The 27,679-nt window shown below is 45.3% G+C and overlaps 2 protein-coding genes and 1 long non-coding RNA gene across 3 annotated transcripts; 2 read left to right on the forward strand and 1 right to left on the reverse strand.

The window, feature by feature from the left end:
* Positions 1-932: 932 nt before the first annotated feature.
* On the forward strand, positions 933-19,198 carry BEST1 (bestrophin 1). The gene is made up of 10 exons (XM_035123269.3): positions 933-1,054; positions 5,873-6,032; positions 6,977-7,071; positions 8,955-9,188; positions 10,177-10,331; positions 11,359-11,436; positions 13,848-14,000; positions 14,996-15,076; positions 15,892-16,043; positions 17,579-19,198. The coding sequence occupies exons 2-10, from the start codon at positions 5,881-5,883 to the stop codon at positions 18,786-18,788; spliced, it is 2,310 nt and encodes a 769-aa protein (XP_034979160.1). The 5' UTR covers positions 933-1,054; positions 5,873-5,880; the 3' UTR covers positions 18,789-19,198.
* Positions 19,199-22,063: 2,865 nt separating this feature from the next.
* On the reverse strand, positions 22,064-27,671 carry FTH1 (ferritin heavy chain 1). Its single transcript, XM_035123291.3, has 4 exons — positions 27,437-27,671; positions 24,749-24,895; positions 23,190-23,315; positions 22,064-22,389 (listed from the first exon to the last, which is right to left on the reverse strand). Exons 1-4 carry the CDS (start codon positions 27,545-27,547, stop codon positions 22,225-22,227), a joined length of 549 nt encoding a protein of 182 aa, XP_034979182.1. The 5' UTR covers positions 27,548-27,671; the 3' UTR covers positions 22,064-22,224.
* Positions 22,344-22,846, forward strand: LOC148687575 (uncharacterized). The gene is made up of 2 exons (XR_015948731.1): positions 22,344-22,475; positions 22,514-22,846. It is a non-coding gene; the product is annotated as an uncharacterized LOC148687575 (long non-coding RNA).
* Positions 27,672-27,679: the final 8 nt, after the last annotated feature.

Raw genomic sequence — 27,679 nt, forward strand, 5'->3', positions numbered from 1 at the left:
GAAGGTCCTAGTGGGTTGGTGACCTCCAGATTCCAGGAGGAGTCTGATCCCAGGGACACATGGATCTAGGGGAAGGGCTGGGCGGGTAAGTCATGAGAATGGATCACTTCCACATGCAACATCACTGCCAGTTGAGATCCATCCTCTCCTAAGGAAGCACTTGGGGATAATCTGACAGCAAGACTCCACCTCCATCTCCAAGGACATGGAGCAGGACCCACAAGAACAAACCAGTGTGAATTCCCCCCTGCCCCTCAGGTCAGTTGCAGGTCTAAGTTGATGGCGGCAGCCATATGCAAGAAGAGCCATTGTAGATCAAGTCCCACAAGAAAGAGTGTCCATATGCTTCCCAGTGGAGAAGCCCACATGTTCCATTTCAAGCCATCAAGTGAAGAAATAACCCATGGAGTGACGAGCCTTGAATGTGTGAACTGGGCCCAAGTTCAGGTTCCTGGAGGCCAGAGAGCATCCCAGCTCACAGGAAGCCATCATTTGGAGTCCCAGAAGAAGGCCCGTGGGTGGGTTGCGCTCAGTGCAGCATGACAAAACCCTTATAAACTGTGTGGAAAATTCCAGCCCCACTTAATCCCCGGGGCTTCTGAAAAACGGTGACATTCAGAAAAGATCCAAACAGGAAAGAATTAGCAGGAGAAATGCCTTTCTTCTTGCGGCTGCCACGGCTGTGCCAGGAGTGAGTGCAAGCAGGAGCAGGCGGGCGGCAGCTGAGGGGCCACCCACCCCCCGCTTCTCTCCCCCCCCCCGCCTGCCTCTCTCTAAACACGCAGGGCTTACTTGGAAGATTAGGAGAGAACACAGCAAAAGACAACAGAGTTCCTTTTGTAATGGGGGTGGGATTAAGGAATCAAGTGACCGGTTGCAACTCCCAAGTGGGTTTCAGGCTTCTTAGAGCACCGTGTCACTGTCAGGTTCAATCACCCACAAGCCACAGAGGTGGGAAGAGGTGGAGTGTGGCGTGTGCCGACAAAGAACCTCGCCAGGACACATGCGAGGCCAAACGTCTCCAGTCCCAGCTGCAGGGCCGGAGCCTACTTTGGTAAGTAACTCCCCGAGGGCTGCTGTGTCGCTGTCCTAGAATGGGACAGATTTTCTTTTTGCTTAGGGATACATGTGTTTCCACATTTTTTTTATAACAAGGCATCTTTATTTAGTTTAATTGGGGCAGAGGGAGGCTGCCAGTTCCGTACATTTGGCCACCATGAGAATACTGCGGATACAGGTGCAAAGGAGGAACCACCTGGGGTTCTTGTATCTTTCACAGGAGAGGAGGCTGGCGCAGCAGGTACAGCCTCTCTTGTCCCTGAAGGTCAAGCAACCTTTGCCACAATTTCCTCTTGCATAAACTAGAAGGTCTTGTTCTCCCTTTGCGGCTGGCCATGAGGTCTAAGGATGCACTTTAAAATGCAAAAAAATAAATTAAAAAAATGGCATTCTCATGTTGGGCATTCCAATGTTCACATTTTAAATGATTTAATTCTGGAAAGCTGTTCCCCCTCCCCTCCCCCTAAAAAAGCACATTGGCAAACTCTTTTTTCTCAATGCACAAAATCCAGTGATCTACTGTTTTATGAGATCCGAAGAGTATTTGCATTATAAAGGCCCCCGGGGTGGGTGGGTGTGCCACAGCTTTGTATTTTAGAACAATTCACCTGAAATAGCAACTACCATACTCACAATTATTCCAGGGAGATTACAAGTGCATGTTTGCTCTGCTGTAGGTCCCACTGTGTTCAATGGAACTTAACTCTCCCAATAGGACGTCAACTTCAGCCAGTCTTATAGCAAGGACATAAGCTGTTTAAAGTGTGTTACAAGGTAGTTCCTCCGTGTTATGTGACTTTGGATATGGATCCTTCCTTATTTTAAGAGTGTATGCCTGTCTGCACATATAGAGTTTATAGGAGTGTTTAGTGTCTGTCACTCGACCAGCTCCTGAGCCAAGGGAGCCTTAACCAGTGAGTACCAGGGAGAAGTTGGACTGGGGAAAACAATGAAGATACCTCTAACCGTAGGATATCAGTAGATGTATTCACTTATTCTCAGATTGAGAATAAGGAGGAATTAGTGTTTTTGTTTCTCCATAGGTATTCCAGGTGCAGTAGAAGGATATGTCGAATCATAGTATTGTAAGGGACCATTTTTCCCAACCCTACTGCTGATGCAGAAAACCTGGTGCTATAGCATCTCCGAAAAGCAGCCATCCAGGCTCTTTTTAAATATCTCTAGCATAGAAGAGCCCACCCAATACAGTACCTAATTCAAAGCACCCAGACATCATATAATACAGAATATGCTCTTTTGCTCCACCGAATCCCACAAGAGGAAGCATTACAACTTTCTTCTCTTCTTCTTTGGCGATCAGTGCATTCTCTCCTCTGCTTCTAGAAATTTGAATTGGCATGGTTAACCTCCCAGTTTCCTCCCACAGTAAGCAATATAGCAGGGGGGGGGCATTCTAGACTAGGAGGGAAAGGAAAAGGCACAAGACTTTCTATATACTGCTGAAGAATTCACGGGCATTATTTACACAGGCAAGTCCTGGAGTTTTCCATCTTTGGTAAAAATGCTTTTCGCATTTGAATTGCATAAGAAAAATTCTACCTGGGTGCGGTGGAGGCACAAATGAAGTTGCCATAACAAAACACACACACACACAATCAAGGAATATCTTCAAGTGGTTCAAGTGTGTGTGTGTGTGGTCATTTCCTTTATCTTTTCCATATTTGTGGATTTGTTGTGTTGTGAGTTTTGGAGGATGAGGTGGGGGTAAGCTGTATGCCTAAATCCGTTCTAATTCCAGGATCCAATGAAGATTCAATTGCTGGAATAGCCAGGCAAGTTTCTTGGTAATGGCCCCTAAGTATGGGTCCTTAGGGTAACAAAGGAAGTGGCTCTGTGCCAGAGAGGAAATGGATGGGGCCCCCACCCCCACCTGGCTGTTAGTGTGAAGGACAAATGCCAGAGTTGTGTGTCTCTGAGCTAGAGGCTAGAAGCAGGCTGGGCAGCTGAGAGACACAGCCATGCTTCATTTCTGCTGGAATCTAATGTTGTGGTTATGGGAGAATGCAGATGACTGTAGATTAGAAAATGAAATTGGCATTGGTGAACACTATCTGACTGGCATGTTTGCCACCCATCTAGGAAAGAGGTGAAGGGTTCCTTGTTTATGTGATTATTCTAATATACACAATTTAAAAAGGTTCGTCTTCAGCAGCGTTGCTAGCATTGACGACAATTTTTAAAACAAAAGTATCTAGCTGTAACATTACCAAATAGCAGCCCCAGACTAGACTGGGGGTTTATCTACACTCACTTTTTGTTGAGTGTGGGGTTTTTTTTGGGGGGGGGAGGCTGAGCTTTCCCCATGAGAACCCGCTCTTTAAGACTCAGTCGGAGCAAACATCAATTTGGGTTTCCCACAGATAGCTGTTTGCTCCAACTGAGCTATAAAAAGTGGGTTTACACGGGGAAACTCTGGAGCAATGGAAAAAAGGCATTTGGACATGGAGCTTTAAGGCACAGACCATGCCTGGAAAGCATTGAGGAAAGGTAAGTGTGGATAAGCCCTGGCATTTTCTTGCTACCAATGCAGTTCAGGTGCATAATCATCTAGGGCTTGAGAGAAAAAGGCACGGTGTTTGAGAGAAAAAAGCACGGTGAGACGGACAATTCAGCAGACAATATGCTTATTTGGGGGCTGAGCTATTCTTACAGATAGACTGGCTACCATACAACATTTCTGTGTTATGTATTTGGCATTACATATTGGAATAATCTTCAAGCTGCCTCTGGCAAACACGTGGCTAGGAACACAATAATATAAACACTGGGACTTTGTGAAAGGTTCATCCATCAGGCTGAGCAACTCCAGGCGATGACATGACTGAGCCAGGAAATCCACATCATCAAGATACTGTTAAACCTACATGGTCAGGGGAAAAAAAATTCCATAGAAAACATTTCGTTGTGTTTCTGCCTGCTTGGACAAACTCGGTCTAGAGGATAAGTTTGTGCATTTCTGTGGAACATGCATAGAACGTGCAGGAAGCCTCTTCCACCTTTTACTATACCTTATTTCTGCACCGTACTATACAATCACCCCTCCTGCTCACCCCTATCCAAACACAACGGTCCAAACCAAATGCTGTTATTGATGGTTTGTGGGGAAGGCCCTTCTGAGAAGCAACATACTTTAATGCTCTTTTTAATGTGCAGACTATCTCCTGGGCAGCAGTCCAAACCTGAGTTGTTAGTACTACTGAATAAACTTTTTCTTACATCTCGCCTTTTCTTTTCTCATACTCCAACTTTCGGTTCCTTTAGATGTCCCCCAATTTCCTTCTCCTTATTTTCCACTAAATAATTTTTTTTGTTCAGTAGCACCTTAGAGACCAACTAAGTTTGTTCTGGGTATAAGCTTTCATGTGCATGCACACTTCTTCAGATACCAGATATTTTCCAGTTACTTCTTTATTCCTGCTCACTTCTTGCCTCAGGAGGAAAAGTCTTCTATTTGAAGGACTGTCAGAGAGGAAAGTCTTCTGTTTGAAGGCATCCTTTATTCAACGAACCATCCAATCCAAGTCCAATGTAAAGACTAATCCTAAGAAGAGAGAGAGCAGTTGCCCACCTTAGCACCTGGGCAGCAGAGAGAGCAGGTACAGAGGACATCTGGCCCCAGCCTTCTCCATCATGGGAAGACGCATTCTGTTTCTTTCCAAATTGCACAATGGAACTCCCTGCTTCTCTCCTCTCCCCTGTAGCCCCCTGTGCTCCCTCAATATCTGTGCATGATGGTCGGGGGAGCCTCGGGACACTACTTAAAGTGCTTGGCTGTGGTTGCCTTAAAATGCCTTGTATATGTGTATCCGATATAATCCGACATCCTTACTTTCTGCAACAAATTGTGTTTGTGACACCAAGGATCCACCCACTGAGATCCCATCAAACATACTTTTTTCCAACATGGAAAATATGTCCATGTAAGAAAAAAGCATGCAACAAATGCAGCTCATCATGCACAATGATGGACATTTACTCTGCTGACCTATCTATCCGATCATCGTTATATGGTTAGATGGATAGAAACTTTATTTGGGCATTAGCCATAGCAATCTATATATGGTTTTCACAGTATATTTCCATCAGCATTTGTTGTCAATTTGAGATAGATTAATTGGGGCTATTATTATAATAATTAAAATTAATTTACTAATAGGTTTCTACAAAATAGTCTCAAGACCGTGTACATTAAAAACAGTTAAAAAATACAAAAAGGAAAAAAAGCCAATACATTCCAAACAAAAACAAAACCAAACAGAAGGGCCCATTTATCCGGCTGGGAAAACCTGTCGGAAGACAAATTTCTTCGTTTCCAGAAAGTGGATGCCTGTCATATCTTGATAGGAATGCTATTATTGCACAGATATCAGGACCAGTCACTCAAAAAGCTCTGCTCCGAGTTACTGCAAGGCTACCTTCCCCCTCTCTCACATAAACACAATGAAATTGCATACAGTTTTGCCCAGTGCTTGCTTGCTTCTGTGTGTGTGTGTGTGTGTGTGTGTGTGTGTGTGTGTGTGTGTGTAGAGAGAGAGAGAGAGTGAGGTGCCAGTATTCCTCTCAATAAAAGTGCTGTGGGTGTCAGCACAAAAGGGCTGCCACGGGCAGCAAAAAACAGGTGATGGTTCCCTGCCCTGGTAAGAACCTACACACACACACACACAAAAAAGCACTGATTTTATCCAGGTTATCCAATTCTCCAACCTGCCAAAGCTGGTTTTGTCTTTCTACAGGACCCGCTCTCCCGCAAAGGGCCGCAACCCCCATCATGTTGCTGTTTGTTTCTTAGCAGGCCTTGTGATGACCGTGACATACACATACCGTGTAGCTGATGCACGCCTGGGCACCTTCTCACAGCTCCTGCTGCGATGGAAAGGGAGCATCTACAAACTCCTCTATTGCGAGTTCTTAATCTTCATCTCTTTCTACTTCGGCATCAGCCTCATCTACAGGTGAGCACCGGGATTTCGTTTAAGTCCAGTTGGTTTCTTTAGGGTCTTTCTGCATGCATCATGCAAGCACGTTTTAGATTTGGCACAAGACTTCTGCAGGGGAACAGTTGGTAGAGGACTGCTCAATACAGTATCTCATTCACCTGTAGCTGATCAGTCTTCCTTTCGAGAGACAGGGAAGGAGGAGCCTGCTTCCACATACGTAGAGCCAGAAAACAACACAGCTAAATATGAACCACAGCAAACTAATTGTCCAAAAAAAAAAATCACAGTAGATTTTGGCCTTCGTTTTGAGCTCAATCTTTGGAAAGGCAGCGGGTGCTTTTAAGGAAAGAATGTTTCCCTCCTTCTCTCCCCAAACTCGCAAACCAACAAACCAGAGTCTGTTGAGCTGTAGGAAGGAGGCAGCTCTCCCGAGAGGAGGCCTGAGACTGGGCACAGTTGCCTGGCTCAACCCAGGAGGCAGCACCCTCAGAAGTCAGCGGGGAGGCTGTTTTTCCATGTGATCCACAGAGGGGCAGATACATAGCACCTATTTTTTTTAAAAGAATAAATCTGAACACTTAAAAAAACAAATCCAACGGTGAGGGGATTGTGTTCAATGTTGTACTGGAGCTGTGCAATAAGGAACCACAGAACCACAAAAGTTACTTGAAAGATTATATTTCTCCTAGATTTGAGTGTTTTGAATCTCAGAGAAACACGAGCTTCTTATATAAGCAAAGCATTACATTGCTACATTGAGGGACATCATCTCACTGCGCACAACAAATGAAAACAAAAGTGATTTTGTTGTACGATATTGTCCAAATAGCAACAAGAGCCCATGATTTTGCAGGAAGCTCTTTTTCTTCCTTTTTGCTTTTCTCAGTACCCATTACTGTACTGAGAAATCCCCTTTGTAGTTTTGAAACTGGAAATATTCCCCTGTGTTTCCATTACAGGCTGGTTCTGAATGAGAGCCAAAGGCTGATGTTTGAGAAATTGGCTATGTACTGCAATAGCTATGCCGAACTGATCCCGGTGTCCTTTGTACTAGGTAAGGCATGTAAAAATGGGGAAAGAATGGTGTGAAACCCTGACATCATTTATTTGCTTATTTGTAACATGTATAGCCAGGTGAGCTCCCGTTGCTTGGTCCCAGCTCCTGCCCACCTAGCAGTTGGAAAGCACATCAAAGTGCAAGTAGATAAATAGGGACCGCTCCGGCGGGAAGGTAAACGGTGTTTCCGTGCGCTGCTCTGGTTCACCAGAAGCAGCTTTGTCATGCTGGCCACATGACCCGGAAGCTGTCTGCGGACAAACACTGGCTCCCTCGGCCTATAGAGCGAGATGAGTGCCGCAGAGTCGGACACGACTGGACCTGATGGTCAGGGGCCCCTTTACCTTTACCTATAGCCAGGGTCAGCAAAAACATTTTGGTGCTTGAGGCAGAAAATCCAGAATGGTCCCCTAATATCTCTCTATCTGTACCTAGAATGATCGGTAGCAAAGCACTTCAGTTGAGAGTCACAGACTCTGTTGTTTCTCAGTGTTAACAATAGGGAAATGTTTTTCTCCCTCTCTTATAACATCCTATGAAGCTGAATGTTGGAAAAATTGGAACACACAAAACAAAGTACTTCTTCACAAAGGAGGACATAGTTAGGCTATGACAGCTGTTCCTGCCTGGCATGAAATCTGAAGGCTGCTGAAGAATTTCTCACACCCCTTAAGAAACACCAGACAGAGGTTCGCATAAATATGTCTTCTCTGAGAGGCAAGATGGCTCTCTGCCAAGAGGCCTTTGACCATTCTTATTGACAGTTTCATGTCAGGCTTTGACAAAGCATTCTCCCTACTCTGGGCTCATAAGTCTATGAGGAACAGTATGGTAGTGCCCATTCTGACAGGGTATTGCTAAATGAGAGAAGAGCAGGGCCAGGGCCGTCTCAAGCATGTCGGGTGCCCTGGTGCCATGGTGCGGAGATCGCTCCGGTGCCCCCGCCCCGCTTCTTGCTGCGGCTGGTGGGTGGGCGCAGCACGCTGCGCAGTGCCCCCCTGCTGGCCTGGCGCCCCGCGCCACCCAGCCTATCCCTAGAGCCGTCCCTGAGCAGGGCTGAGGGATCTTTCTCACAGTATCAACTGCAAATACTGCAAATAAAGATCTCTCAAGCTCAGTCACTACAGCCAGGGTGCTGAGCATATAATGAGGCCACCCAGAGTCAAGAAAACGTAATTTGGATTCCAAAGATTTTCAGCTTTCTTCAGTTTTGTGAGACAAAAAATTGAACATGTGATGTCTTGTGAAAGCTCAAATGATGTCTTGTGAAAGCTCAAAACTGAAAAGGTTTGTGGCTCAGAGCTTGTGTGTGTGTCCCTTGACTCTGCCAATTCTGCTCAAATTGTATCTGTTCCTGCAGCCCTTTCCTTTTGGTTCCTATCATCCTCACTAGGTCCGTATAGTTAAAGCTATGGTTTTCCCAGTAGTGATGTATGGAAGTGAGAGCTGGACTATCAAGAAGGCTGATCGCCGAAGAATTGATGCTTTTGAATTATGGTGCTGGAGGAGACTCTTGAGAGTCCCATGGACTGCAAGAAGATCAAACCTATCCATTCTGAAGGAAATCAGCCCTGAGTGCTCACTGGAAGGACAGATCGTGAAGCTGAGGCTCCAATACTTTGGCCACCTCATGAGAAGAGAAGACTCCCTGGAAAAGACCCTGATGTTGGGAAAGATGGAGGGCACTAGGAGAAGGGGACGATGAGATGGTTGGACAGTGTTCTCTAAGCTACGAACATGAGTTTGACCAAACCGCGGGAGGCAGTGCAAGACAGGAGTGCCTGGGGTGCTATGGTCCATGGGGTCACGAAGAGTCAGACACGACTAAACGACTAAACGACAACAAATCCTCACTAACCATCTCTTTGTTTTCACTCTAGGCTTTTATGTCACCTTAGTGGTGTCTCGATGGTGGGGACAGTATGAGAGCATCCCGTGGCCTGACCGCATTATGAACCTGGTCTCAAGCAGCGTGGATGGGAAGGACGAGTATGGCCGCCTCCTTCGGCGCACGCTCATGCGCTACATCAATCTGCTGGGTGTGCTGATCTTGCGCTCGGTCAGCACTGCTGTCTTCAAGCGATTTCCCAGCATTGAACATATTGTGACAGCAGGTACTATCCATCACAGTGATTACCAGCTAAGACAAAATGTGTTTAAAGTGATTCCCATCCTCAGTGCCACAAATGAAGACATCCAGGGGGACCCTTTTTGAAATGCCAAGAGTTGGTTAGAGGAGGGAGGGAGGCAATCCTGCTTGTTAATTACATTTATATCCTGCTTTTTTTCCTCCAAGGAAACTAATAGGCAGAGTACAGGGTTTTCCCCGTTGCTTTTTATCCCTACAACAGTCGTGTGAGGTAGGTTGGATTGAGAGATAGTGACTGGCCCAAGGTGACTCAGTGAGCTTCTCACTTCTAGCCTGAGATTTAATCTCCCACACTACACTGGCTCTCAATCCATGATGCCTTCAGCCTATCAAATCTAAGGGTTCGGAGCAACTGGGCAAGTTATAATTGTTATGGGACCTACTCTGAAGCTCCTGTTAAGCTCTTCCCACATCTCCAAGTGGTTAGCAGTTCTAGGGGTACAGCACATATCCAGGTTTGGTTTCCTTTGGAAGGTGGCCATTGGGAGCTTTTGGTGTTTTGTACGGTATTGGCCCGAATATATGCCACACTTTTTTTCCAAATTCCGACCATGAAAAGTTTAACTGAGGCTTAAATTTGCGACCTTACAAAAATTGGGTTTTACGATATTGCTGCTGAAACAGACATACGGTAAAATGGAACAGGTGTGAGTGCCTGCAGAATTTTAAGGGAGTGGCTTATATTCGAGTATTGTCTCTCTTTCCCCCCCCCCTTGAATTTTAAAGGTGCGGCTTATATTAGGGGAATGGGTAATATCTGTGTTTATTTACAAATATATATTTGAATTTGTGCTATTGTGTTATTAATTTTTGCTGTTTATTTTTAAGACACTTTGAGGTCCCAAAAATTGTTTTTGAGGTCAACAGGTTTACTTCCACTCCAAAATACAACCTGCGTGACGGGATTAATGTAAACTGTCCTCCTTCTCCCCTCCATCTTCTTGTTTGCATAGGCCTGATGACTCCAGAAGAACACAAGAAGTTTGACAGTTTAAACTCACCCCATAACAAGTTCTGGATCCCCTGCGTGTGGTTCTCAAACCTGGCAGTGAAGGCACGTAATGATGGAAGGATCCGTGACAGCGTGCTCCTGCAAGGCATCTTGAATGTGAGTTCATGATATGTAAGTGGGTGTCAGCCAACCATGCTGTAGTTTCCTGAACAGAGAACATCAGGTCTCTCTCCAGGTAGGAGCAGAGGCAGAATAATTGCTGCAGGCCATCAAGGATGGGATATGATAGGCAGCTTAAGACCAGACAGGTCAGTGGTATGCAGGGAGCTGTGGACCCAAAACCTTCTGTGTCCCTACTGACAAAATAACAAAACAATATTGCAATTGGCAGTGCTCACTTTGGGCTCAGAGAAGGCAAGTCAATAGACAGGCTAAAGCAGGGTCATGTGAGTCTGTGATGTGCTTCAAGGACCACAAGGAGGAACCCCTCGCAAAGAGTGAGAAAAGGAGGAAAAACTGCTTCACTGGGTGCTTCCACACAGCAGCTGATTGTGACTCAGTGCTGCTCATAAACACAAGTTTTTCCACAGTGTCCACACAATTTCATCCTTGTTAAAACACCACCCCTGCCTCCCCATTTAATCTGAATTTACCAGTTTTGGTTTGTTTGTTGGTTTGTTTTTACTTAATGGGTTTTCCATGGAAACAGTAAATCCTGATTAAATGGAAAAATACAGTGGGATGAGGACATTGTGATGTGAACACTGCATTCCTTGGGAGAGACACTTTGTATTTCTGCATTCTCCCGAGATTCCTCTTATGTCTACAAAACCAGGACTTTTCGTGTTGCAGCATCTGCCCTCTGGAATGTGCTCCCAGTAATCATCAGACAGGTGCACATAGTACTGACATTTGGGCACCTCCTTAAAACACATTTGTGCATCCTGGCTTTCCTTGAGAGGCAATCCAGTTAATCTGAGTTATTAATCTGATTCATTGATGCATTATTGGTAATTTGATTTTATTTATGATTTTATGTTGTTCACCGCCTCAATATTTTTTAAATGTTTGGCAGTATACAAACATTTGCAAAGAAACAAATAATAAAGGCAAAATGGGGGGGGGGCACACTCTGTGATGCATCATCTGTACCTTTATCAATACTTGTCCTTCCCTCCAACAGGAAATGAACACTTTGCGCAGTCAGTGTGGGAGACTCTATGGGTATGATTGGATCAGCATTCCATTGGTCTACACACAGGTGAGAACTGGTATATACTCTCCAGACAAAATTAAATGAGTCTTGGACCCACGTAAAATCAAGCTAGCTCACTTAACACTCATTTATTTCAATGGGATTTAAAATAATCAAACTTGCTATCAAAATGCAAACCAAGCTGGAGCAACTCCCGTACTGTACAAGGAAACGTAACAACATGTTGGGCTTTTTAGTTTAGAAAAAAGGGGGGTGAGTTGAGGAGAGGGGACATGAATAGAGTGGGTTCCCCCCCCTTTTCTTTCTCCTAATATTAGAATTTCTGGTGTTATGCAAAAAAGCTAGATGATTGGAGTTTCAGAGCAGACAAAAAGGATGTATTTCTTCACACAGTGCGCTATGGAATTTGCTCCCACCAGATGTAGTGAAGGCCACCAACGTAAGGCAGCTTTGAAGTGGGATATGAAAAATTCGTGTAGGATAAGGCTGTCAGTGGCTGCTGCTGGTCATGGTGGCTGTTGCTACCTCCAGGACCAGAGGCAGCATGCTTCAGAAAACTGTACCAGTCACTTGGCAATGGCCGCAGTAGAAGGCTGTTTCCGTATGCCCTGCTTGTGAGCATAGGCATCTGGTTCACCACTGTGGGAAATGGAATGCTGGGCTAGTCAGCCTTTCGTCTGACCCAAGAGGGCTCCTCTATTATTAGCCTCGGAACACATCCAAAGCCCTCATGTACAAATACGTACCTGCATTTAAAGCCCTTCCACTTGAATCTCCAAGTGGGAGGGGGGTTATTGGTTTGCCGTTGTTTACTTTGCTCTCACTTTTATTGTGTTTTTTGTGTTTTTATCTTGTATTCTTTATGTTGTGAACCGCCCTGGAATCTACAGATGAAGGGCGGTATACAAATTTAATAAATAAATAATATTGTTAGCTTTCCTCGGCACAACCACAGACATGCATACTGCATGCATGATCTTCTGTAGCCTTCAAACCCATTCCTTGCATCACCTTCTCACGTAACCTTTCTTTATTAATCCCATGCACACAACTCTAGTGCGCCAGATGTTGTATACTCAAGTCACAACGTCTTATGCGGTTGCAGTCAAACACATAGCACATAATAACTCCCCATACAATGACAGGGAATTTTCATGATTAATGATTTTGGGCCCTTATTTTATCTTCCTCTCCTTGAGCATATCAAAACTTGCCCTACTAAGCTCACTCCCATCCAGTGAATCATGTTTTTGCTTGAGCCCTACAAACGCAGCTTCACATCTCTTGGCATGCTGTTCCTGCCCTCTGTGCAAAAGGAAGGCTGTTATCTGCATTAGACACCAGGCATGTTAACTGCTCACCACCGCCCAAACTGCAGCCTCAGGGTAGACGTTACGGTGCCAGCTTCCTCGCATGTCTTATGCAACCCTGTTGCTTAAATAGTGCACTCTGCCAGACTCTGTTGTGCCGAGAAAAAGGATTTCTGTCCCTGTGGACCAACCATTCAGGTTAATGGAAGATAGATATCGAACCCTGCAAGCCAGGATGAAAGGCAAATAAAGGTGAAGACTGTACATGCGCAGTCTATTTCCACGAGTTAGTTGTTTTCTGCATAGCCATAGGGCCTAAAATAATGACAAGAGGCATTCTGAGCCAGATTTTGGATTGTAAACGATGTAGAAATGAAATGGGACATTAACCATGGTGCCTTTATAGGTCCCGTATATTGGAAAGATCAAACAGTGAATTGTAGAACTCAAAAAAGCTGAAGAATTAGTAGAGAATTTAGAGCCAGAGTAGTTCTTTTGAGGCAAAAGGGACGAGGAAGTGAGACAATAACTGAGATCTTCAAAATCTTTGGGGCTTTCCAGACAAAGGTCCTTTTTCATGGAAATATAACCCTGCTTTCACCTAGTGCTTTTCTAATACTAGCCACATTTTAAAAATCCCCATAAATCTTCCCAGTGTGGAAGCAAATGGGCCTGAACTTGCTGCAAGAAGATAACATGGGCGGGGGGGGGGGGTTTGTATTGAAACTGTATGAGGGATTCACTCAAGTACTGGAAGATGTGGCTGAAGTTTCTGGAAGGAGAAAAAAAATGAATGAAAAGAACCAATGGAAGGGGTTTGGAACGGTGGTGCTTACCCATGTGGTAGGTAGGCGGCGGGAGAGGGGCAGGTGATGTGTCTTGCAGCAATCTCATAGGCATTTCAGACCCCATGGGTGCGTGAGGCATCAGTGAAACCACAGCAAAAGAGACAGAACACGGTTGTGCTTGTTGAGGGCGAGGAGTTTGCTTTCTTGGGTTAGTGACTTTACTCTGGGTCATAATGATACTACCCCCGCAGAAGCACTTCCTTTTGTGAACCATAGCTCAGTAATGGCTGTGCAACCCCCACCCCAATAAGCCGCAGTATCTTAAAAGGCCCTAACACACGGCGTCTCTTTCTCCAAGGTGGTCACAGTGGCCGTCTACAGCTTTTTCCTGGCTTGTTTAATTGGCCGACAGTTCCTGGACCCTGCAAAGGCGTATCCCGGCCACGAGATGGATCTCTTTGTGCCCATCTTCACCTTCCTGCAGTTTTTCTTCTATGCTGGCTGGCTAAAGGTCTGTTCAAAGGAGAGGGTGTGGATTCCCCCAGGAACTTCTGCCCATCAGGATAGAACTTCCGAAGTTCTTTTTTGAGTAGCCGAGACACATCCTGAAGTCACATTAGACAGAGGCAAATCCAGGATTTATAGAATGGCCAAAAGTCCACATGATGGCGGCAGACCTAGATCTTCAAACACAGGTCTGCCCATCCATGGGTAACTGGAAGATGGTGGGTGATTTAAAGGACCAAAGGGGCATGCAAGTGCGAGGTGCTGTGTCTTCTGTTCCAGCCACCACTCTTACCTCTGCACTCCATCCCATCAAGAGGTTTTCTTTCTAGTGAGCTAGCTTAACAAAATATTATTAAGTAGCTGGAGCTGGCAAGGTCTTCTTCAAATGCAAATTGTATTGGTAAGGCAGTGCATAGCAAGCAAATAGATCAACATCTCACCTTTCTTTTTTTTAAAACAAAGTGCCAGATCCTTTTGGTCTGTTAACTTGCCTTTTAATCCTGCTGACTGGACAAGATAATATTGTCTTAAATATAATAGTGAAGCCCATTTTTTAAAACAACCTGGACCATCCTTAGTTCCACAGCTAAGGAGCCATTTTCATTTCATTTCATTTAAAAGCATTTCTAATCCACATAATATGTAACAATCTCTAACCTGTATGTATGAGTACAACACAAAAACAAAGAAACATTATCATAAAGCTAAAAATACAACATAAAAACCAGTAAAACAGCATTATAAAAACATAAACAGGATTTCAGCAATAACAGACCAACCTTCTGAGTCAAGGAAAGCCTAGGCTAACAGGTATGGGTGTTATTCAACTAAGTTTTACTTGACTTAGTCATCTCCATTAATTTCAGTGGGTATACTGTACTCTGAATAAAGCTTAGTTAACTACCAACCTATGTCTTCACAAGACATCTGAAACAACTGACGGATGATGTTTCCTGTCCAGTGCTGATCAGCAATGCTTTCATTGCACACATTTCACAGGTGGCTGAACAGCTCATTAATCCATTTGGGGAGGATGACGACGACTTTGAAACCAACTGGCTCATTGATAGGAATCTGCAGGTGAGTTTGAGGCCTTTCTTGCGCTTCCCACAGGGCAGCTCTTTCCCCTTTGAGGCATCTCAAACTAGGGCCTCTCAACTAGGGACTGAATTCAAACTGAATTAACCTCAACATTCCTTTTCAGCGATTCACTAGACATCCAGCATTCAATAAGATGAAATCATGGCTCTGAGAAGAAGCTTCATATAGCATTGGCAGCTCTCTGAGCCAAGCATGACTTTCTTGTTGTGTGGCTTTGTTATCAGAAGGCCTAGTGTGCTTCTAAATTAACGTATGACATTTCAAGATGTTTCTATATCAAAATTTGGAAGGAGGCTTCCCATACTCACCCCTCCTTGAGCTTTCAATCTTTACCGCACTTTTATCATTTGCCTGCTACTCATGATCTTATGCTACTTCATGTACATCCAAGGCATAATCAACCTTTCCTCCAAGACAGGCCTGCACAACTTGTGGTCTACCAAGCTGAGGATAGCCCCACTCAGCCATGAGCTGAGCCTACTACAGATGCCATAAACCTCCAGCTTTTTTTTTTTGTCTGCCTTGGACTCGCCCACCCAAAAAAGGAGAGGGTTATCAAGACTCCAGCAAGCCACAATAACATAGTTATCTTAGTGAGCTGCTCTATTATCATAAGCTCTCCAGCACTCCCAACTGAACACAGTCATCGCCTCAGCCATTCTTAAATTGCAACCGCCCCCCAAATTATTAGAAATGGATGTTTTCTCAGAAATGGAAGAATAAGAGCAAACACATTCACAGTGCCATTGAGTTTTGACCCCATTGTGCCTGACATGTGCGTCTTGTCTACGCAGGTCTCCCTTATGGCAGTGGATGAAATGCACCAGGACTTGCCCACCCTGCAGAAGGACCCATATTGGAACGAACCAGACCCACAGCCACCCTACACAGCAGCAACTGCAGATTATAAGCGGACATCTTTCCTAGGCTCGACCTTTGACATCAGGCAAGTGATGTAAAGCAACCCTTTCCAGGCACAGGAGCTGAAGTAGGCGTTTGCTTATGGAAGCTCATGATATTATGCACGTGTTCGTAGTTATAGTTCCACAAAAGTTTTGAGACTTACTAGCAGAAAACCACCCAAGGAGGAGATCAAATAACATGTTGCAGTGGGGAGTGCTCCTGTTCAGGGTTCCAGCCAGCCAGCCGTGCCCTCTTCCTGCACACAAAGTAATAAACCAGAAGAGGACAGTGTTCAACAGAATGTATTTTTAAAAACCGTTAAACATTTTGTACTTCCACAAGCCTGCTCTTGCTCATGGATGATGCCATTTTGGCTACATAAGGAGAATGAGTTTGCAGTTAGCATATAATTTGACATTCCTCCAATGCTCACACCACTCTACCAGAACGCGCCATTTGGCTGTTTTGAGTTGCTGTGGAGCTTGTTTTTGCTGTTGCTATGGCTCCCAGCAGAACCTCAGTCACCCAAACCACAAATAGCCAAATTCTTTGTGATATGTTGCCAAGACCCACCTCTTTAGCTCTGCCACACCTCACCTTGTGGGCTGCAGGTAATCAAGCGAATACCACTGGCCAAGGTAATCAAGGTGCAGACGGCCAAATAAGCTGTTTATGAACATCCGCATCCTCTGAGGTGTTTGAATAAATAAGACTGTGCTATATGTAATGTCTGAGCAACTTGTCTCATAGGTCAGCTTCTCCTGGTGCGAGATTTTCATATTTTTGTTTTGTAAGCACACACAGAGCCGGCCCTATCATTGGGCAAATTGAGGCAGCCACCTCAGGCAGCTGATTTTAGATATCGTAAGAAGGCAGCAAATTGTTAGTGATTTATTATTGGTTTTTTGTTTTGTTTTTTTACTGCCAATGAGTGGGGAGAGCTGCTTGTGGAATTTTTTTGCCTCGGGTGCTAAACTAACTTGATCAGCCTTGGATATTGCACCCCTTGACGAGGAGGAATTTTGCAGCAAAATGTCTTGGGCCAAACCTGGAAGCAAAAAACAACTATGAGTAGACATGCTAGTATCAAAAAAACACAGAAGTATTCCTACTGGGCACAAGAATCATTGACTGGCATGGTCAAGCACCTACCAAATCCTCATACCTCAATAGTTGAGAGCCCCCTGGTCCCACCCCTTCTCATCTTCCTTGCTGTTGCTGCCCACTTGCTCACCTCTTCTCTCTCTCTCTGGCCCACAAAGGGGGTGAGCAAGTAAGGAGCCATGTTCGTGAGGAGCAGCAATCTGTGCCACATTTGCTTGCTCATTAGTAGTTCTCTGCCTGGTGAACACTGAACAGGTGACAGCAATAGTCAGGGGAAGCAACAGCAACAGGGGCTTGGAGTGGGACCCCTGACATAAGGTGGAAAGAGGTGGTAAAGGATGTTTTCTCTCCAAGGGCTCTCCAGAACATGGAGATGGCACTGTTCAGAGTGCACCCAACATAGGAGTTTAGAGGCACCCTACATTTTCTAATCTCTCCAGTCACTGTGTACAACTGCTTATTTCCCTTCTCCAGCATGCAGAAAGAAGAGATGGAATTCCAACCCCTGGAACAGATTAAAGAGAACGAGGAAGCAAACCACTCGACACCATTGCTGGGCCACATCAGCCGCTTCCTGCACGTCCAGTCCCCCACTTTCCCCAGGTCGTCCCGAATGAACCTGATGCGCCGGAGGAACGACAGTGTGCCTTCTTCCCCTTATTACGCATACCCAGATGTGGGCAAACCCAGCAGCCCAACCAGTATCAACCAGCAAAGGGGAGACTGCTCCCCGGCAAGCTTCAGCTCCCAGGACCAATGGGACAAGGCGGCCAGCAAACTGAGAGAATTTGATGCCTTCATATCCACTCCGTTCTACGAGAGGCCTGGCTTCTACAGCGCCCCACAGACGCCCATCAGCTCCATCCCCATGATCTTCCCATCCAGACGTCAAGGCCGCAAGAAGCCGCCTGCTCTCTCCAGCATCGCCGCCTGCTCTGCTTCTTTGAGGGACAACTCCACCAGCCAATCTCCTTGCAGAGCCAGCGACATGGACAGAAGTGAGAACTCTCTTGGATCAGGAACTAGAGAAACTTTTGTTTGGCCAACGGAGAAAGGCCAGACTTCAGACTCCTTGGCAGTGACCATTGAAGAGGTGGCAAAAAACTTGACCAATGGATCAAAGGAGATTGCCCCTTTGGGAAGCCCAGGAGGGCCACTGTCCTCAGCGGGCTCGGCAAGTCCCAAGTTTCCTTTCTTTGCAGAGTCCCCAGATCCTGAGATGCAGGCAAACGTCAAGGGTCTGAAAGGCCACCGGCAGCCCTGGTTTACACCAGACCGCTCAGCAACTCCAAACCCAGACTACCCCAGCTACCTCCACTCCTACGGTATCAAGACCCCTAGCAGCAATGGCCCTCCCACCTGCTTCCCCTTCACACCCTTGACATCCCCAGTGCTTGAGAGATCCCATCTGGGCAAAGGAAATGCTGCTGTTGGCTCTGCCTCAGAGGTTTCCCCTGGAGGCATGGAGCAGGATTTGCCAACAGCGCCAGGGGCTGCCAGAGATGCAGGAAGTGGAGTCACCAACACTTATCCTACCAAGGATCAGAGAAAGGCAGCCAGCTCTTCTCCCAATGACTCGGGCATCTCTCTAGCAGAAGGAGACTTTGTCGGGCTAATGGAAGTGATCATGGAAACCAGCGAGAACACAGCTGATGAAGGGAAGGAGGCAGAGATAACTAAATGACATGGGCTCACAGATGCGTTCCATCTAGGATGGCATGATTTTTTTATAAAAAAAATGAAGCTTCATGGGCGCGCAGCCTCTTAAGAGACACTGGAATCACATACAATGAGCTACAGAACAGCTGAGAAGGCAAAAACATTGGGTTGAGCAGATCACGCCATAATGCATAGGCTTTTGCTTACGTGCTGGTTAAGTCTGGGCACTTGAGCACCGCACAATTATGAAACCAGTTCTAATTCCACCAAGCCAAGGAGAGTGTGGGAGTCCCAGAAATATCCCAGGTGCTCCCAAAGCAAAATTCCATCCTTGAGCGGAGGATCAACAAGCATCAGAAAGCAGGACTAATTGGTCAGTCCCACCATTGCAAGGAAGAGGCCGGCCCAATGTTCTGAGACAATATAGAGTGATATAACCTTTTTGAGAATGAGAGTGAAGTATGCTTCCACATCTAACACTGCAGAAAAAAAGGTGTCAGGTCTCAAAAATTTGGGGAGCGCACACACAACAGCACTTACGGATAGAAAGATTAAGGCTCAGTGGTTAAAAACCACTTGCTTGATAAGCATTACGAGTTTTTTTTTTGCTGGCTGCCCAAGTCAACTGTAGGACAGATAATGAAGAAGCAGTTTTGCTGAGTGGCCATAGCTTGATTACACTATATACAGGGCACCATCTTTTGCGCTATATCCCTTTACTAAACACACATTAGCAAACATTACTAAACACACAGCTTTTCTTTGCCTACAATCTATTTCTAAAAAGCAGGTGACAAGTCAACTGAAGAAAAAATTTCAGTTCCTTGTAGCTTTAAATAGCACAAACAGAAAGCACAGCTGGACAATGCCCCTGTTAAATTACAGAGAGTTGGATGTTGTGATCTGGCTATGCTTTAACACAGGATCTTGAGCCATTTACAGGCCCAATAACTGACTCCTGTCAGGATATAGCAATTGCTGTAGCAACATTCAGGGGGGCAGAAAGAGAATCACTTACAATTTTGGGTGTCAGCATTTGCAGAATCTCATGCTCACTAAACTGGAAACCTTGAAAAGCACCTACAGTTCTCAGGGCATCAAATGAGAACCACTGTTTATTTTCTGCTACTGCTCTGCCATTTTGGCCTAGCACACCACAAAGCACAGGAAACCCATTTGGGACCGTTATTGAAAGTTCCAAGGAAGAAATCCCTTGGTTTTGGCATCCGTCTGCCTCAATAAACAGTAGGAGAGTGCGTCTTCGAGGGTGAAGTCAAACGGTTGGAGTTGCAACACCTGCTGTGATTGTAGAAACTGATAATGGAATGGAAATGTTTTGTTGCAGCTGGGGCAGATGAAGGCATCTGGTTTTGTTACTACAGGTGCACCTTGGTGTTTCTTTCTGCACTTCTCCCAGCAGTCATTCATCCTCTGGTAGATACACAATCTAATCCACAGATAGGGAAACTCTGGTTTTCCAGATTAAGGGTCTCATACTGTACCAACTGCTCCTATCAACCACAGCCAAGATGGCCAATGGTCAGACATGACTGCAGTCCAACATCTGGAGGGCCCCAGATTCCTCATCCCTGATTTAGTCTGTTCTTTGAGGAAGATTAACCTTTTCCCCAGTTTACAGGAGGGATTAAGATGGGTCAGAAACATACCAACTGTAAAAAGCAGTTATTAGTAAAGCAACAGACCGACTTCAAAAGGGTGTCATTTCTTTCCATTAAGGGTGGAGAGGCTTCAGGCATGCTTTAGGTATAAGCAAGGCTGCCTACATTCCACACAAGGAAAGATTTCAACATAATCTGACATCAGCTATCATTACAGGAAAGAGGGAAAAAACCAAGTTTCTAAACCTTTTGGATAGGAACCTCTCCCAAAAATTGTACTGAGGACACAAGACAGAAAATCCCAATCAGGGTTCTGTCGTGGACATGAATCAAGTTCTTCAAACTTCCCCCATAACTAGCACAAATCCAATGGTTGTTAACTGTTTCCCTCCAGATACCGCTTAACTACACCCACGTCATTCTTAAGTTAACCTTTGACGAGAGTCTAGAATTTAACAACTCAGAGCTGCCCTTCAAAGGTATGGAGTGCATAAACAAACGGGAAAATTACTCTGGAATGAACCATTGTTTCAAAGATTCATTGCAGAAAGGTACATTTCATGGCAGCTATCAATCCTTTACCCAGAACTGCTCCAAATAGAAAGTTAAGATCCAAAATAATTCATTAGTTGTGACATTATTTCAGAGGATCTTAGGACAGTGGCTAGAGCAGATCTCGTGTATTTCTATATAGCTTTATCAGAGTGCCTTAAACAGTTTATAGATCCTAAAGCACAAGTTCACATCTTTCACTGAACTTACTGGAAAAGGAATGGGCTTGAAAATGGCCGACAGCAGCAGCACACATCCAATTAGAGTTGTGTGGCAATTTTGTACCAGAGACATTCATGTATTTATGCATATGCCTATTTGAGGGCTAAGGCTCAGAAATACCATACTAACAATATCCACAGTGGGGTCTTTTCCCACCCTTCCTTAGCATTCCCGACAGTCTTCATTATAAGGTGGCAGAGTAGTATTTCATGTAGTGATTAACTTGCCAAGCCTCACTGAAGAATCAATTTTTAGAAAATAATTTACCTAGACATGTTGCCAGGTTCATAGTTCAACACTCCTCCATGAACTTTTTTAAAACAAAAACCAAAAACACCCCACTTGTTAAAACTGACCCTACCCCCTTATGAAAGTGTAGCTAATTTCCACAATGGCATGACTTAGACTTAAGCTACATGCATAATTTAATTTCTCTGATGTAGAGGTCATATTTAAGTGCTTTTATATGGAAGACACAGGATGAGAGTCCAGCAGAGAACAGAACGTTCAATAAGTCTGAAAACATGCACAGCATGTCTACTCAGAAGTACCACTGAGTTAAATGGAGCATACTCTTCCATGATATTCCTGTATCCCAGGGGGTTGGGCTAGCTAGATGACTCTTGGGGTTTTCAAACTTCACAATTTTATGACAGCATATAGGATTGCAGGGTTGCACAAGTCCCAGTGTGGGCAAAGGAGTGATTTTTAGAAGTTTAAGCCCCTCCGCCTCACTTAAAAGGCCAGTGAGATAAATGTGAAGACCTTGTGGTGGAGCTTGGGGGCGAGAACTGGGTGGTATTCCTAACAAGGAAGGTATAAAAAAGATGTATTAAGTTTGGAAGAAACCCTGCTCTCACTACTTTGCTAACACTTGACCTATATACATACTACAGGGCAACTGAAATTTAGTGGAACCAAATCACTTTTATTGGGCATTTGAGTTACAACACAAAAAGAACAATAGATGGTTTTATACAGTTATGGACAATAGTATGGATTAACAAAAAAAAACATGCACAGCTGTGTAAGAAGGTAAGAGTCCCTGCTGAAGCATTCATGGGAGGTTTAGTTTTCACTGTCACTTTCTCCCAGAGTGTGCTTGTCAAAGAGATACTCTGCCATTCCAGATTTTGGTGCCCCCATCTTGCGCAAGTTGGTCACATGGTCAGCCAGTTCTTTGATGGATTTGACTTGCTCATCCAAGTAGTGGGTCTCAATGAAGTCACATAACTGGAAAATAAAACAATGCATTAGGCACACCACACTATTGATCCTGCCAGCAAAGCAGTCTTCAAAACTATCATCAAGAAGTCAAGGTTTCCTGACGAAACCATGAGCAAAGTCAGCAGTCAAGGTACTGCCAGTAGTTTAAGCCTGGTTTGAAACTTGAAAATGCAGCTCTGCCTTCCAATTCTCTTTTTGAACAGATGGAGCACACAAGTAGCGTGTGGGGTTTTTGTTTTTATGTACTCCCATTAAAGGAGAGCAGCTCAAGAATTAGAGCATGATCTACTACTTGATCCAGGCAGGGATGTACTCCATGCTAAAAATGAAAAATCTGTATCAATGAAGACCCAATTCTGTTGCGTGTGTAGACTATGCAGATTTTGCAATCTGTCCTGCAGTTTTTGCTAGCTACTAAAGAAGTAAGAACTCTGAAGCCCCACCCCAGCCTCAGAAACAAAAATATATATATCTGAAAGCTTCTCACTTCTGCAATCTTAGTATGCAGTGCAAAAATATACCTGGAAATGTGTGGGCAGGCATAAAGGCTAGAAACCGTCTCTTTAAATAAAAATGGCAAAACAATCTCATGGTGTCAAGTTCTCTACCCACATGAACACATTCTGTAGTCCCACAGCTTCTCTAAACACACAGTTCCACCTACCAGCGTAGAATTCCATTTCAGCCCAGTTTTTACTGGTTCAAATTTCATTTACGGTACTTCTTGCTTTTTTTCAATCGCAGCAAGTATTTGAGCATATCATTTACATAGACAAACATGCTATTTCCATTAATTTCCAACTTACATGGGGGTCATTTTTGTCAGTTGCCAGCTTGTGCAGTTCCAAAAGTGACTGGTTCACATTCTTTTCCAAGTGCAAAGCACACTCCATTGCTGTCAATCCACTCTCCCAGTCATCACGATCTGGTTTCTAATAAAAGCAAAGGAAACCACTCTCAAAGCTGAACCACTGGAACAGCAAAGATTATTAGTACAACATATGCCTAACAGAACAACTGGCAGGTATTTACAGGACAAATTTAGGGCCCTTTATCTTTGAATGCACTTTAGATTAAATTGGAACATTACAGGGCATGTTCCAACACATAATGTGTCTATTGCAATGTCCTCCGGCTCCTGAAACTGTAACTGGCTGCTCCTAAATCTGCTCCAGGCACTGCCAGATTCCATCTACCTCTCCTCTCATCCCTAATGGGAAGGAAAGAGCAACAAAAACTGCAGCAGCTAGCTAAGCATGCCCATAAACACCCAAATGCTCTGAAAGAGCCAAGCGCTGATTTAAACTGCTCTTGATCACACTTCAAGTTTCTTGTGATCAGACTTTCCCCTGCCCCCCCCCCCCCGGTCAATACTTTTTCCTTTGACACAAGTCACTTGCTTTATCACTGAATACTGAAGTTATATGGAACGCCACGTATTTGCAGATTAGAGCTGTTCCGTTTATTACATAATCACCAGAAGATTGGTTGATGTTGCAGTTTCCATGGCAACTAAATTCTCCAGCAGCATTTTCACTGCAGAACGAAGGGCATGTTCCATTTTGCACATATCTTTTAGCCAAGCACTGGTAACTCAAGACACCTCAAGCCTCTTTAAGCTTGAAGGAATTCTTTCCTGGTCGGCTTGGCTAGCAAGACCACCTGCAAGTTGCAAAGGACTGTAGGAAATTCTAGGCAGCTAACACTTCATAGTGTACAGGCTAGGTCTGATGGGACCCACTTTTGGCCTGTGTGAACTGACCCTAACTTTCCTTTTTCATGCAGAGGTGGTAAAGCTGTATTTCAGAAAAGTTTGCCATACAGTTAGAATTTAGCAGAGAAGGCACCACAATAACCCCCCCTATGGATCCTTGCCACACAGTCTAAAAGCTACTACTTCAAAGCAAAAACGTAATCAGCAACTACAGATAGTGCTTCAGTTTATCTACTGCCGGACTGTACCACTTCAGATTGGTCATGGGGAGGGAATCCAGTTCTGAATCACCCTCGTAACTCCATGCGTAATTAAAATGTGAATGTTGGTGAGGGTGTTCTAGTTTCAAATTACCCCCAAGTAGTTTTGTACAGGCAGCAAGGAATTTGTTCACACAAAGGGATATTTCGCCTCCCTCCCTCCACCCTAGTGTACAGGTATAATCTAGCAATGCTACATCCTGTGAGGTCTGTTATTCATGAACTCTTCTTAAGCAGATTTAGCTTCTGCAACCTCTAGACTAGCTGTGGATTTTGCATCTTATGATAAATTCAGTCTTTGAAAAGTATATTTTAGTTCTTTTCATAATTTTAATCTGGATCAGAGTCCAGGAAGCAACAGTGCTGTATTTACCACACTTTTACAACTCACTTTGACGTCCTGCAAGAAGATGCGGCCGCCTCTCTGGTTCTGCAACTTCATAAGTTTCTCTGCATGCTCACGCTCCTCGTGGGACTGGTGAAGGAAGTACTTGGCAAAGTTCTTCAGGGCCACATCATCACGGTCAAAATAGTAGGACTGAAAATAAAAGTTCAGATTCATTAATTAGAATCAGGGAACCATGTATTTCAACCATCAATGTTCATATCGCTTGACATATGCAGGCAGGAACTTGCTGCTACTGGTTGGCAAATTTATTCTCCTACATGGCAGTTCTTTAAACTACTGATCAACAAATCTATCAAACTTGCCACAACAAACTAAAGTGGCCTCAATGTGGAAAATCTAGTTGACTTTATTATTTAACAGTAATTGTGAAAACCTGGCCCTTAACAGCACAATGGTGCTTGCTGAACACTTAAAATGATTAGCTTGTGGTCTAGGAGTAGTAAAATAACTATCGAAGTGATTAATATTGATAAGGCTAGTTAGGAAATAAATCATGACACTCCAAAGCAGGATCGGAAACCTGTGGCTTCTTTGAGATCATGTTGTCTCAAGAATCCAGCCCTTTATATGGTACTCAGTTTTGACAGTCCAAGTCCAATCCCTCTAATACACTTGTGAAACATAGTCAAGGTGAATAAATTAGTTTTAGCAGGACTGTGGAAGCTCCAACAGCAACTTTATAGGTTATAACCTGCTCAATTGTGTATTTTGGTTGTTTAAAGCACTACTATTCATTTGCTTATAAGCTAGTTGTATGTTCTGTTCTACTTTCCAACTAACGCTGATAAAAGCTCTATGTTTGAAGGAGTCATCCTACTCCTTTAGCGGAGCTTGTAATATGGCAGCCTGCTTTAATTAATGCAAATTGAACCGTTAATGCAGGGGTCAGCAAACTTTTTCAGCTGGGGGCCGGTCCACTGTCCCTCAGACCTTGTGGGGGGCCAGACTATATTTTGAAAAAAATATATGAACGAATTCCTATGCCCCACAAATAACCCAGAGATGCATTTTAAATAAAAGGACACATTCTACTCATGTAAAAACATGCTGATTCCTGGACCGTCCGGCCCAGGCGATTTAGAAGGCGATTGGGCCGCATCCAGCCCCTGGGCCTTAGTTTGGAGACCCCTGCGTTAATGCATGTTGAAATAGGCAGGCCAATCTGTTATTTGCTTATTAAGATGCTGCCAGACAAATAATAAAGCTCGTTTCACTATACCAAGCAATGAGCAGTAGATTGCTCAGTGCTCACATGTGGTTCACTTATCAAACTTCTCCCACATTACAATACATTCTAGCACTCAAAACAGTGGGCACCAAGTGAAAGGCAAACATTTCAATGTTTACCCCAGGAAGCTTTTCAAGCTAGGGTCAGAGACTTGTAACTACACCAACACCCCAAACAACTAGATGTTTGCAGCTTCATTGAAGATTCTTAGTGTTAACAAGCACACCAGTCCCACCCACCCTCCTCCTGGCAAGTTTAAGATAGCCATCTTGACAAAGTCCTACTGTTCTCCACGTTCACATAGGCTAGTACAAACAGTACAGTGGAAGGCTGTTTATACCAAACATGTATGTTTATACCAAACACGTGAAAGGACTGGTTAAAGATTATTTTTTAAAATGCAATCCCCTTTTATTCAGAGGCAAGCATACAAGCAACTGTTTATTGTGAGTCCACCCCATGTTGCCTCCTAGCAGGCCTCTGTCAAAAGGTGCCCCCCAAAGCTGCTTTCTGCCCACCTCACCGGTCCCAGCAGCGCAGTGCCCGAATGCTTGCCAAACCCCAGCGGGCCCGGCATGCTAACAGCCCCCCCCCCGGCCAGTGGCGCAGAAGCTGCATTGACCTTTAAGCCGAGCACGGAGCATCACGGAAAGCCCCGCTGGGCGCGAGGCAGGGCGCACCGCGATGCGCTTTTCGCTCCCGCCGCAGGTGCGCGCAGCAAAACTGCCGCTCAGCAGGAACGGAGAACCAAGAAAACCGCTACAGCGCAGCGGGAGCGGATCAAACCCCCCGTCTCAGCACTGGGTTCCCAGCAGCGGCCAAACAAACAGCATAGAAATGCAAACTTCAGGGATCTTTTTTTTATGGCGGTTCTTCGACTCCCGAGTCGATTCACGCTCGGAACGCGTTGCGAAAGAGGCTGGCAACCTGGCGGGCTGCTCCAGGGGAGGAGGGGGGGAGAAGGAACGGAGCGCCTTGCGGCTCCTCGGGAAAAAAAACCACCCGATTTATTACGACGAGTCGCGAAGTAGCCCGCGGCTGAAAAAAAAAAACCCTGTTGGGCCTTTTAAGGCGTCACAAGACGCTGCCGTTTTATGCTCCAACGGGCAGAGGCCAAGCCTCTCTGCACCGTCTCCAGAAGGGCAGCGGAGCGGCTCGAAGGGCGCCGCGATCTCCTTGGGAAAGGAAACCGCTCGATTGTTTACAGCGAGAAATCCCGAAGGGATCCGCCTGCAGGAGCACGCAGGCCTCGCTCGTTCTCCAAGGACAAGCCAATGCACGGCTAGTAAACAAAGGCGGAGGCGGCGCCCCCGGGGAAGGGGGGGGAGCTGCCGCCGCCGCCGCTTCCATTTCCTCTGCCCCCGCCTCCAGCAAGGCGCCATTCCCTGCTCCAGTTCAGGGCTCCCCCCGCCGCCTGCCCCCCTGCCCAGGTCGGAGCTCACCATGCTGAGGTACACGTAGGAGGCGTAGAGCTCCAGGTTGATCTGCCGGTTGATGGCGGCTTCGCAGTCCTGGTGGTAGTTCTGGCGCACCTGGGAGGGAGACGAAGCCATGGCAGCGCGGCTGTAGGTGGTGCAGCTGGGTCGGGCAGGCGGAGGCGCAGAGGTCGGGTGGGCCCGAGCAGGGGTGGGTTCCGTCCAATCACTGTTGAAGCAGGAACCTCCTCGGCCGGGTCTCGCGGAACG

This window comes from Zootoca vivipara, chromosome 1 (assembly GCF_965207765.1).
Source record: "Zootoca vivipara chromosome 1, rZooViv2.hap1.1, whole genome shotgun sequence".
In the NCBI taxonomy this organism is placed as follows: domain Eukaryota; kingdom Metazoa; phylum Chordata; class Lepidosauria; order Squamata; family Lacertidae; genus Zootoca; species Zootoca vivipara.